Source organism: Sinocyclocheilus anshuiensis, unplaced genomic scaffold, assembly GCF_001515605.1.
Source record: "Sinocyclocheilus anshuiensis isolate Anshui unplaced genomic scaffold, SAMN03320099.WGS_v1.1 scaffold1203, whole genome shotgun sequence".
Classification (NCBI taxonomy): Eukaryota; Metazoa; Chordata; class Actinopteri; order Cypriniformes; family Cyprinidae; genus Sinocyclocheilus; species Sinocyclocheilus anshuiensis.
In genome coordinates this window covers 406,371-420,237 of record NW_015539980.1, presented here as the reverse complement: position 1 = coordinate 420,237, position 13,867 = coordinate 406,371, and the positions used below count along the sequence as shown (strand labels likewise).

At 35.5% G+C, this 13,867-nt stretch overlaps 1 protein-coding gene across 6 annotated transcripts in view; it reads right to left on the bottom strand.

Moving 5' to 3' along the window:
- LOC107687112 (1-phosphatidylinositol 4,5-bisphosphate phosphodiesterase eta-2-like) overlaps nt 1-13,867 on the bottom strand; it is a 137,246-nt gene that overhangs the window by 95,355 nt on the left and 28,024 nt on the right. The window contains exon 1 of one of the 6 annotated variants that reach the window (XM_016484314.1): nt 5,407-6,466. The exons of the other annotated variants lie outside the window; for them this stretch is intronic. Coding sequence (XP_016339800.1) covers nt 5,407-5,440 — 34 coding nt within the window. The 5' untranslated portion in view covers nt 5,441-6,466. Of the gene's footprint in view, nt 1-5,406; nt 6,467-13,867 lie in introns of those variants that run through there. 6 annotated transcript variants of the gene reach the window in all.

The following is a 13,867-nucleotide window of genomic DNA, read 5'->3' as shown; positions in this document are numbered from 1 at the left end:
TATATATATATATGTATATATATATATATATACACACACACACACACACACACACACACACACACAAATGTATATATATACAATTATATACATGCTATATATATGGGAGGGCAGGGAGGGAAATTAATCTAGTTATTTATAATGCAATTTAAAAATCTTCAAGATTATAGAGATATTTATGAATTAAACTATTTAATAAAGGCTTAAAATATTTTTATATTGGTGAGTCTCACAATTATTTTTAAAGAAAATGACTTATTTATTCCAACCTGAAAGAAAGCCATAAATGCATTTTTAAAATTAGAAATATTGATTAATTTGTTTGCTTGTTTCTAAATATTAAGCACATTTCTTTCCCACTTTCTTATTAGTGTAAAAATATCTTTAAAAATGTATGGACAAGATGTTTTCATTACAGCATTATAATAATTACAGCTCTTTCCAATTACACTAGTGTGCATTTTAGGTGGAAATGTGTGTAATTGTCATAAAATGTCATAAAATAAAATCATTGTGTATTCAAATATAAAAAATGTACATGTACACTTTACATAAGATTGCCTATGAAAACTAATGAGATACTTTTATTATACAGATAAAGAAAGAGAGCGATGTTTCTTCAACAACAAGGGGAAACAGTCTCTGATCAATTTCCAAAGTTTGCTTGAGGTCTCCAAAAACTTTTCATGTCTTATTATTTCATTTGTCGTTTGAGGTCAAAACCTGCTACAATCAATTTCATCCAGAGAATGAAACATCTTATCAATCCAGCACAGGAAATGCCCCGTGGTACAAAACATGCCGGCACCTGCGTTAAGAAAGACGAGTCATGTTGTATCCTGTTTATGACAGTTCTGAGAGAGAGAGAAATAATTATTCCCACCTGGCTTTCTCCTTTACAAGCACAAACACACATATATTAGATTATGCTACTGTCAGAAACTGCTAAAACACATTTTATTACTATTTCAGTTGGCTTCGGGTAAAATCCCAGTGTCTTCTGTATTTCATGGCTGTGTGAGCTCAAGAAACATCTTCTCTAAAAGGCTGTTTCAGGAGCAAAGAGAGTCTGACAGCACGCTTAATTTACTTCTCAATACTTAGAGGAAGCAATCCAGTTGTAAAGAGCTCTAAATTGAAACGATGACAGACGACCCACTCTTGTGGAATCTTGCGCATTGCTTTATCGTTTTAATTGCTTCTGCGTTTTTGGTGGATGTGATGATACTTTTAAACTTTTTGTAATAACCACTGCACCAGCGGAGAAGGTTACACTCTGCAACAGCAACTGTAAGCCATTTTTCTAATTAAATAAGTGGTGATTAATGCACAAACAGAGAAAAAGTTGCATGCTAGAGGTGTGTTATTAAATGATAATATGTATCTTTGAATAATAATGTGGTGCATGTGCTCTCATGCAAGACAGTTGTGACGAGTGGGGGCGGAGCCGAGAGCCGTGGGAACGGAGCGAGGCCGGTAGAGTAATTGATAATGAGCGACACCTGCACCACTCACGTGTCTCGAGTCCCACGGAGGAGCTCCGGAAGGATAAAAGGAGGAGTGACGACAGTGTTGGACGAGAGAGGACCAGGCCTGGACTTTATTTTGTGTTTTGTGTGCGGCAGTCGTCTGCGAGGGGCTGCCGCTTTACTTTCATTTTGTGTTTGTTTATTTTATTAAAGTCTTTAAATGTTCGCCGGTTCCCGCCTCCTTCTTCCCGAACTACGAACTTTGTTACAACAGTAATTAAGCACAGCTGCATGCTAAACATCTGACAAGCTCATTTGAACATTAAGAGCAAATTATGTGTACCTGAGATACACCAGGAGGAGGCAACTGAATTTATATGAATGGTTTTATATTAGAAAAAGTGGACAGAAGGCAGATCCATTACTACAGATCTAATGCTAATGACACATTTTATGCATTTTTTTAGATAGATTGTCTCAGGATATAAATGTCCTCACAAGGTTTTAATGGGAGAAGGTCATAGATTTACATCTGATTTACATCTCTCATCTTTATTTATGTATTTATTGATTGATTGCTAACATGACAACTCTTGGAGCAGAGTAACAGAAGAGCGGACACTTGTTACTGCCAATACATACACAGACAAGCTGTTGTGAGCTGAATTCTGACATTATCTAAAGCAGATCTAGACAGGTGGAGCTGGGGGAGGTGGGGGATTTCAGAGGAAATCTGATAGAGTGCTGCAGGTCCAGCTTACGGCAAACACTTAACTAGACTATTTAAACACATGTATTATGATTTAAAACAACTTTTTTATTTTAATATTTTTAAAGCAATTTATGGCAAATCTGAATCTTTTTTTAGGACTCTTTGATAAATAGAAAGTATTGAATTGAATTGAATTGAATAAATGAAGATCAAATTGATCAAATGTGAAGTATCACACAGGGAATTCTGGGAATGCCAATTTACATTTTTTTTTCACAGTCAACTATAAGGTGACTTGTTATTTTTTACTTCCAAAAATTGTAACAGTATTTTACTTTAAAATTACATGACATTTCCCATTAGATTTGCAGCAGTTTTTCACTGTATATATTGTAAGGAAATTTATTGTTAACCAATTAACAGGTTTTAGCCATTGCATTTTTGCAGTCTTTTACAGTAAATATTATAATCACTTTTTACAGCGTGAGTGTAAAATGTGAGTGATGTTATCAGAGCAAAGCTTGCTGCCACAATATTTCTATTATAATCACTTTTTACAGCGTGAGTGTAAAATGTGAGTGATGTTATCAGGAGCAAAGCTTGCTGCCACAGTATTTAGGTTCTGTGGGTGGACTATATAGTTGCTAAGGTGTTTTGTTGTTTTGTTGTGAAATTGTTGCTTACTGGTCCAAATCAAAAGAGCACAAGTCTCTATGATAGTCGAGTCTCTAGATATGGTTCAGCTCCTTTCAATGTAAGTCTATAGGATTTCTTCAAGCCATTTAAAAGTAAAAATGTGAAAGTCTGATCTCTTAGAAAAGCAATAGCAGAACGCTGCAAGCCGCATGAGTTGAAGTATCATTCATATCTGTAGCACAAAAGAGTTACACAGTATAATTTAATATTTTGCATTTGTGCACTATGCATCATGGCAAAAGAGTTGGTGGTTTGCTGTTAGGAGCTGTCCACACATCAGGTGCTGAAACAGCTCATGAGACAACAGAACACACAGTACTCGTCTCGCAAGAAGCACAATATATCCACACTGCTGCTAGAAGGAATCTAGAAGTAAGTCTACAAATGATCTAATGATTTAACGGCATAATTAGGCTACTTTGTAGTGCATAGTTTAGTATTTACAGCTTGTCATAAACACATGATGATTATAATAAGCACTATATCCTTTCTATACGACACTTGAAGCAATTATGTTAACGGTGTACTGCAGAAAACCGTGTGCATCTGTGAATTATTAATAATGCAAATGTTTGGCAGTGCAATAACAATAAAGCACTACAGCATCAAAAGCTTACTGTCAACCCCAAAGCCATTTGTATTAAGATAAATGTATGTAGAATTATTTGGCTACACTAGAAAAGTTTTCATTGGAAACAATATTAGCATATTTTCTAGCTCACAGGCCTCTGCAGCTGCGGAGACAAAAAATTACACCACTTTACAAAAAGTGAAATTTGTGCAATGTTGTCTACAGTAGGCATTTATATCATTTATTCATCCTCGTGTCATTGCAAATCTGAATGGTTTTCTTTCTTGAACACAAAAGAAGATGAAAGGAAGTAATGTTTTGCTAAAAAAAACATCAAAGAAGTGGTTATGTTGCATTATTTTAACCACATTAAACAAAAAAAAATCCCTCTTGATGTGCTAAGTTTCTATGCACATGAACGGCAATGAGATTTGAGAGACACAGCAGAGAGGAAGATTTTCAGTGAATAACAAAAATTTTTGTCTGTTTCTCAGACGTTACTTTGTATATTGTATAGAAAAGAGCAGCTCGGACATCATGCAAAAATTCCATAATTCCACATATATGTTTTACAGAAAAAAGGAAGCAATATGACTTTCAAATCAGACACCACGCAAACTATATCTGCATCTGCTTTACAACAGCTAGAGCGACTCTGCAAACTGCATCAGATGGGCACTTTAAGTGTAGCCAATTTCAGTGAATATACAGTAAAGTAAGGATTTCAGTTGAACTGATGTGCAGTCACAGGTGTTTGAACATGGCTCATCCATGCATATTTATAATGAATTACAGCCTTAAATGTTTTCATTTTTAATGCAAGTGTCATCAAATGAAGATTAGTCATCAAGTGAAAAAATATATATTATATATTCATCCTGTTTCGAGCAACATGAGGTTGAGTATTTTCATTTTTGGCTGAATTATTCCTGAATTGTTCCTTTGCACACAGTCATCAGGCTGAACTCATTTATGTAACATTTCTCTTGCTCTATTTGAGTTAATTCTAGCATAAAATTAGCACAATGTGATTATAACTGACACAGGTAAACAGGAAAAATGCACATATGGCTGAAGCACTGAAATATAGCGTCGCTCCACAGGACAGATGCGCAGATATTATGTCTATTTCTCCCTGTTCCTCATAAAGACAAAATCTGTGGCCATTGGGGCTTGTTAGTAGATATTAAAACCACCATCACTACACTGTAATTACATCTGAAACACTTTTGCAACAAGAGCATTTGTGCCGCTGTGTGACATTCCCTGCCTTACCCTTCAGGTATTAGGAATAATGGGAAAACATCCTTCAGTCCTGTGCACAGAAAAAAATCTGTCAAAAATCTGTCAGGTAACCGAAGAAATGTGCTTCATGTATTAGTGTCTAAATTAACCAGTTAAAGTCAAGAATTGAATTTAAAATCAGTAAATCGATGAGATTATGATGCTAAAAGTAATTTCAAGGGTCAGATCAGGTAGAAATCAATCCTTAATATATCAACTGCATCATTTAACAGTCTTTATTCTTCATACATGTATAATCATAATTGCCTGATCATTAACAATTTGATGCATGCATCTTAATGTTTTTTTTTTTTTTTTACTTCAAAACAAATGAATTTCCAGTCTTTTTTTGAAAGATCTGTCTAATAGTATTAAATATTGCACCCTTTTTTCACTAATCCAGATATCACTGACATGCGATATGAAGATGAGACCATGCACTGAGAGAGCTCATTTATAGCACACAGACTCTAAAACTTTACCGCAGGTCATATGTCTCATATAGAGAAAATGCAGAGAAATGCCAGAAGCAACAGTTCCACAAGGGACTCAAATGCAAAACCAGGAATGCACTAATTATAAAGTGCAGAGACAGCAGGAGAATATGATCCAACATACACTTAAAGAGCAATTAAAAGAGGAGATAAAATGAGACATTGTTGAAAGGTACCTACTGTGTTTCTGAGGCAGCGCTCCGATGTTCTCCATGCTCTTCTGTGAGTTCAGTGCACATGTGTGTGAGTGAGTGAGTGAATGAATGAGATAGAGAGAGAGAGAGACTTTCCCTTCCTGTGTGCTGTAATGTTCACACCAAGAGTGATGGTGTGGCAACAAGGGGAAGGGGGTTATGATGTTACAAGATAGAACGAGAGAAAGAGAGAGAGGAGGAGAGATAAGCAGAGAAGGGGAGGGAGAGGGGAAAAAATATTACGGCATTAAACAATAAAGCAAGAGCAGATACACAGAAAAATCAATGCCAGGGTGCTGAGATCAAGAGAAGAGGTTGACAGCCAGAGAGAGGGTGAAAGACAAATGAGAGTTATGAGATTGCCAGGGAAAATCATGTAATTGGAACTTTAAAAAGCAAATAAGAAAATATTGCAAATAAATGCAAGTCCAGAAAAGCCATCTTCCATATTTAATGGGAAAATGCAAGATCACATTTCCTTCCTACACTCTCTTGCCTTCATTATCAAAAGTGTGATTTTTTTGCCAAAACCAGTTAAGCGCAAACCCCGCCTCGCAGCCGATTCTAAAGATTTCATTGATCATGTCACTTCCAGGGCTGACCTGCACAACACTGAAAGAAATATTAATGCCTTACATTAACCTTAATATAACGTTGATAGCACTAAACCTGACAGATAGCATTACTGCTCGTCGTAATCAGATCAATCTATGACATTACTCGACTATTAACTGAATCCGGGAAGTCTGAACTTGAGCCTGAGTTGAAGCATGAAATGTAGGCTGTGGGGTGTGGTTTGCACTTTACTGGTTTGAGAAAAACATCATGCTTCTTAACCCTCATCTGTCCCTCGGGCCATTTTGACCCAAAAAGTTTTGTGTCACAATCATGTGTTGATCGTACCGGTCCAAGATTTCTTTACTTCATTCACACTTGCACCGGAAATACACAAAACATTTTTTGAGTGGATTCGAGGAGTTTAAATGGGTGCAATAAAAAAAGTAACAAAAGTGTATCTCGCGGTCATTTTGACCCGCATAGGAGTGAATGGAATTTACGAGAAAACTGCATTTTTCATTACATTAGATTTTTTTTTAATATACAAAATCTGAGACAATCCAGTAAAGATTTATACCCAAACGAAAGGCTGAGACTACAGAATATCCCCAATGCAGAAAAAAACTCACATGCACAAACACACACTCTCATAGAACACATTGTAATATTTTTCGTGTTTCTGCTGGGTAATTTTTCCTTTTTTATTTTGACTTAACACAATTAGATTTGAGTGATGTGTTGGAGACCAATGAGTTTATATCATATTTATATTTTTTAAAATATATTATATATTTATTTAATATTTATAGTTTATGTTTAGGTTATAATTCAGTTAGAATTTTTTTTTTTACAAAATTTGGATATTGTAATGTTTCAATATATATTCCAAAAATAAAATTAGTGTCATTTATGGCTTTCGGGTCATTTTGACCCGCGAGGGACACTTTTGTTATAGGTTCGGGAGGGACGGATGAGGGTTTTAAACACAGGTTCTTCAATGCTTCTTTACAGCTACCTAAAAATATAAATTATAGCATTTACTCAACCTCACTTCATTCCAAAGCTGCATGCAATTTTTTTTTTTTTCTGTTGCCATTTTACATGCTGCGTCAGGTTTGTTGTTAACATTGTTTTTGGTAATGAGACACATGAAAACCTGTGACATCTGGCAGACATTTGACCACTGATATCCAACCTGTGCCATAGCTGCAAGGGGAAGATTGTTAGTATTTTTATTTTCAATTTAGGCATATATTTTCAGCCTTTCCAAAAGTTGATAATTCCATTTTTAGCTATTGAAATTTGCATCCTTATTTTTATCTCATGTATTGTAAAATGATGTACTTTGGTTTGAGAGTAGGCACAGAGGTCCACCATATTTCACCAAGGTCCACTCACTTTCAAATTGAAAGTGGCCTCGCCACTGGGGTGAGTAACTAAACACAGAGTTTTCCTTTAGGCTTGAATGACAAAAAGAAAAAGAAAAAACTATCCTTTTTGTATTTTTCAACCCCTCCTCTGTAAACACCTCTCACAAATAGACCATGCCACAATCCCATTAATTCTCAATGGATAAAATAAAGTCTCACCCTGCATTAATTTTAAAACACTTCAGGTTCAAAGAAGTCTGTCTTATCAAGAGCGATTTTTCTTGACTATGTGGTTCTTTAGCATTTTGATCCAAACGCGGTTTTTGATACCGAGCTCAAAGATAAGTGTTCCACAGTAAATCTTTGATTCTCTTAATACCACAGCAGCCATCATTCCTAACATCAAGCCTGACTTCATTCAGCTTACACTCCATTTCAGCTATTAGGAATAATGGGAAAATCTGTCCTGTGCAGTCCTGTGCACTGCAAAAAAATCTTCTGTCAGGTAACCGAAGAAAGGCGCTTCATGTATTAGTGTCTAAATTAACCGGTTAAAGTCAAGAATTGAATTTAAAATCAGTAAATCAATGAGATTATGATAGATTACACTGCTAAAATCCTTAAGATGTCAACTGCATATTTAACAGTCTTTATTCCTAATACATTTATAATCATAATGCATGATCATTAACAATTTGATGCATTCATCTTAATGATTCCTTTTATATCAAAACAAGAGTATTAATTTCCAGTCTTTTTTTTTTGAAAGATCTGTCTAATAGTATTACATATTGCACCCTTTTTTTCCACTAATCCAGATATCACTGTCTGTCTTATCAAGAGTGATTTTTCTTGACTTTGTGGTTCTTTCGAGATTAAGACGTTCTTGAAGTTTCTTCAAATCAATAATGTTGGTTTCTAGGGTCATTAAAGCACCAATGCATTGATGGTTTTCCAAAGAATTAGAATATAAATGTTCTTTGTGGAGCTCAAAAAGCTTCCTTCTGCCGTCACACTGCCATTTTTTTTTTCCGGAGCTTTTTCTGGTTTTGCTCATGTATTAAATTGCAAGTGCTCATTGCTTCACCCACAGGAGCACTCTGCTCTTCTTTAAAATCATGATCCATCCACAGCAATACCGTCCATCAGGCATCTGGAGTCATGCGGTCTATCTAGAACTATCTCGGCTCTGTTGATATTTTTTTGTGACACATCCTTATCAAGTGGTAATGCAACAGTGACAGTTAAATAAACATTTAGCATCTCATCCCAGCGCTCCCGAAATATTTCCTGCCAGACCAAGAGGCTCAGGAAAGAGTAAAACTGCAGAAGTCTCATTTCCATAGCGACCGCCGGATAAAGAGACCTTGGGGCGCTACTGCGCAAGTTAATGTACCGGTGACCCTAGAACGCGGGACATGAATTTGAAATATATTCAGTAGCTCTGTTCCAAAACCTAGTGAGCTGCCTTGCTCTTTAATGCCTAAGGCGGCATCCTAACCCAACCTCGTAATTGACTTACTGTGTCATCGGATCTCATAATAAACCGTTCCACAAATGTATTTGGAGTTACATGTATAAATTCAATTATAAAGACTGAGGGACTGGAGATGCTTTCTGTGTGTTGTACACGGGTTGCGCAAGCAATTTTTTCAAATGCTTTTAAAAAGTGTGGACAAAATCACAATTTGCCAAAAATGGGAATCAGGGTTTCTATCCACTTCAAGCCCTTCGTAAGTATCAATACTCTTTTTTAAAGGGGTCATTGGATGCCCATTTTCCACAAGTTGATATGATTCTTTAAAGTCTTAATGAAAAGTCTGTAACATAGTTTGGTTAAAATTTCTCACTGGTAGTGTAAAAAAACGGCTCTTTTCAGAGCAAGCCATTTAGTAGCATTTTCCTTTAAATGTTAATGAGCTCTGCTGACCCCACCCCTCTCTTCCGAGTAGCTCTCTGAGGGACTGTTTACTCTATCGTGGGCGGGGCCTGTCTTTGTGACGTCACACAGACAGGCATCTGAGATCGGCTCGATTTGAGAAAGGGATTAATCCACTGTGTGGATTTTTATCATTATAGGGTGGTTGTGTACACACACTGCCAACACACATTTATGTTCAAACAACTTGTAAAAGTACATGTAGCATCATATGACCCCTTTAAAACTGTTTTGGATTTAAATCACTTTAACCTGCAGTACAGATTCATTCACAAGCTACTTCATCGTTGACAAACGATAGAAGACATTTGCAGGTTTTGTTTTCTACAAGAGATCGTAGGTAAATATCCACCTTTTTGTTTTATAAAATATCCCATTGCTATTTCAGTGTGAGAAACCACTTCAAATGATCCAGTGGGTGAGTGAACTGTCCTAATGAATCAAACTGAATCGTGAACGGTTTCGGACCATTTTGCAAACCTGTTTGACAGATCAATTAAAAGAGTGATTCATTTTCAAATCTGGCATTGCTTGATCTGATTCATATATGACCAGTATATGGTCATCTCCATTCACATATACAGATTTATCAGTGATATTTCACTGGAGCACAGCAGTATTAATAGCGGTAATATAAAAGTGTCTATGGTGATGCCCCTGATGGCAATATGTCCCACCCATCCAACAAGCAAATGATGCTTATGTTACCTGTACTAAAAATTACTTTCTCATTTTATTTAGCTTTTAGTATTATTCATTCTAAGCTTCTCAGCTATTTCTAGTTAAGTTGTATTGTTTTATTAACTGTTCCATTATTCTCAACAATGTAAAGACCTTGTGTATGTATTCTTAACTAACAAATGGGTTTTACGTTAATATGTTGCTAAAATGATGAATGGCCAAACAAAATTAAAAAAAAAGGATAAAAAGTATAAAATAAGCACAACACAAAATTATTGGTTAAAATAAGCAATATTTAAATGTATCAATATTTAAATTAATTATACTATAATCTCTGACTTGGTTCAACTTTGTCTTTAAAAAGGCTGTAATAATGTATTCTGAGTTTGACTTGGCCAAAATAGGTATATAATAATAATAACAATAAAAGATGTGGGATTTACTGTACTTTTAAACAATTTTCTCTCAGACACCCCCCCCCAAAAAAACAAGGAAAAAATAAGAAAGAAAGTAAGAAAGTAACACATTGAATTAAACATTAAAGCTTGAATGATAAAGACTGAAATAGTATTTTCTTGTAAAACATACTTTAGTAATCTTTGTTTTATCTAATTACTTTTAAAAAATTACAGTGTAATGCAGCCTTCACATCGATGATGTTGTCTCAAAATGCAGACAGCTTACTACACTCCTGAACAAAGTCAGTCATTTACTTTCTATTCATACTTTCAGCTGAGTAAAATATATATAGCCTTATAGTCAACATTTATGAAATCTTCTACTGAGCTTGTCGCAGTATTCTGGGATTGACTTATCTGTGAAAAACATATGCAATGCTGCCTTCGACTGTGACCATAACTCTTTCAGGAGCTTGACTGTGATGCCTATCAGCATGAAGAATGTTGTCTGGAAAGGCAGCTTAGTAGGTTTTGGAGCAGAGTCTCTGTGTCCTCAAAAGGTTGTGGGGTGAGGAAAACGATCCATCTGGGAAAATATCACATTGACACGGTGGACGGTTTGAAGACCAGGACGAGGAAGTCGGAACAGCACCACAGAGGAAGAAATGAAAAAGCTAAATTCTATTCTCTCTGTTCTATTGGTTTTGCAGAAAGCATCCCTCTCCTCGACCGCTGGGCTGCAGAGATGTGCCCATCCCTCAGGACCGATTTAGAATTGCAGAATATGAGGTTTGCTGCTACTGAACTTCCCCGCGCCTTGAGTTTTTCCACTGACTCTCCGGGGATCGGCATGAAGACTGCTATCAATACATGTCATTACTTTCTGGCCCCATTGTGTTTCCACAAACACCCAGCAGTCAGTATCTGCGCGTTTTATCGCTACACTCTTCAGTGGAAAGCAAGGTTAGATCCTGTAGCAATGCTGGTAATTACATGGTGAAAACACACAGAACAGCACACGCATGCAGCAGCCATGCATCCCTCTGAATTGTGAATGAAGTGGCCATGGGCTGTTTTCCCACGTTCCTCATTGCCACCATTCATTCGGTATTCATATATTCGCTCAGATTCGCCTTGATCTCGCTCGTGTCGGCAGACAGCACGGATCAAGTATTCATCTTTCATTTTAAATGAGCAGTTATGAATTTAGATGGATGAGATTTTGGGTCAAAGCTGCTGTATTGTTGTTGATCTGAGAGGTGAGATGAGATTTTCTAATAAAAAATAGAAGGGAATAAAAGGAGTGAAATACAATGAGAAACGGCCCAGTCAAGCGCTTATGCTATCAGATCATTGAAGTCAATATGGGAGCATGACTGACCTAAAAGTCCAATTGTTCAAATGCTTGAAATTGATTTGTGCATGTATCATAAAACTAAATTTTTACATTTTCTAAAGAAAATGGAGTGGTGCTCTTGCTTGTACAAAAGATGCCTTCACAATGCTAGGATATTGTGGATGGTTGCTATGGCAATGGTCTATTTTTAATTAGACTGACTTATTGATACTTCTTAGAATTAAGTATATTTATAATACTTTTTTTTTTTTTGATTATAAAAAAATCACAAGTGTGTGTATGTACTTAACCATATTTTGGGGACAAATTTGTATCCCAAAGTGAGCTAAACCTGACAAAATCTCCAAAAACCTCCCTTTGGGGACGTACTCAGTTGTAAAACTGGTATAAAAAATAAAGTAAACAAAGTTTTTTTTTAATTGTAAAAATGCAGAAAGTTTTCTGTGATGGGTAGGTTTAGGTGTAGGGCAATATAAAATACAGTTTGTACAGTATAAAAACCATTACGCCTATGGAATGTACCCATTTAGATAGCTAAGTAAACGTGTGTGTGTGTGTGTGTGTCCTTCATTCACTATCTTGCACCATTTGGATGGACTTTTTATCTTTTTATTTTTTGCATTTACACCTTTATTCCAGTGCATCTGGAAGAGAGATTCATGCATAATGCAAAACACCACTTGCATATTACATGAGAGGTTGTGTGTGTTAACTGACATATTTTGACATATTGCATATTATTAATGTAGCTCTACATATTATAAGTGTAGTGTTATTTTTGTTGATTTACCAACTGATGAAGGTTTGGTGCTTTGCCACTGTCCTCTTTAGCTTACTCAGTTAGGCAAGAAAAAGCTATTAATATTCAATTATATTATCAATTTAACTTCACTGACACTATCAGTTGGGAATACAATTCGAGCTATGGATAGTAACACAAACTTTACAACATTCACACTGTTACTGAATTGAACTGAATCAACTTTGACTTGAGCTGAACAATGACACTGTTATCTTCCGTAGAGCTGCGTTTACAGCTGAAATTGAATTTGCTTCATAAGTGATGAATTTTACAACAGTAACACCATTTCCTGTTTATTTATTCAATGCAGTAACAATCCATCCCAGACCGTCTCCAAATGTGTTTTCAATGATTTGATTACAATGCATCTGATAGTGTGGGCATTCTGAGTGATTTCTTTCTGGCCCAAGTCAAAACAGCAAACTCCGCCTCTATAATATTCTGTACTTGTAATACATGATTGTAATTTGACAGTAGAAGACTGTAGAATAAACTGTAATAGATCTAACATGACATTTTATTGCATTTTACAGTAAAATACTTTTAAATGTACAGTTTTTGGCAATGAAAATGAACAAATCATCTTATAATTCACTGTGAAAAACTATAAATTGACATTTTCAGAATTCCCCGTGTGATGTTTCACATTTGATCTGTTTTGTTTCTTTCCCAATTAAATAATTAGTAATTAGTACTTGTTAAGAGCTTTGATGCATTTGGCTCACTCTTTTTTTATGGTGGTTCTCAGTATAATATGAATGTACAAAACTTTATTTATTTTATGTAAATTTAAGTTCAATCCATAAAACAACTATTTATTTATTTTTTACAGTTAAGCTGTTCAGCTGTTATTTATTTATTTATTTATTTGTTTGATTGTTTGTTTGTATGTATTTTTACAGTAATTTTCTGGCAACCCCAGCTGCTTTTTCAGCTGTTAATAATTTATTTATTTGTTTTGTAAATTTAAGTTCAATCAATGTTTTTTATTTTATTTTTTGTTAGCAGTAAAGTTCTGGCAACCTCTTCCTTCCTTCCTTGGGTTCGATTCCCAGGGAACACACATACTGGTAAAAAATGTATAGCCTGAATGCACTGTAAGTCACTTTGGATAAAAGTGTCTACTAAATGCATAAAGTATTAAAAATTAAAAACAAAAAAAAATTCATTCGCTCATTCATTTATTAGTTTGTGCCTCTGTCTTCCATACAACAAAATGAACGAGGACTGGGTCTGTCCAGTTATAAAAAGGACAAAAAGCACTGTAAAATGTTCAAAGCCAGTGTGTGTGTGTGTGTGTGTGTGTGCGCGTGTGTGTGTGTGTGTGTGCGTGTGTGTGTGT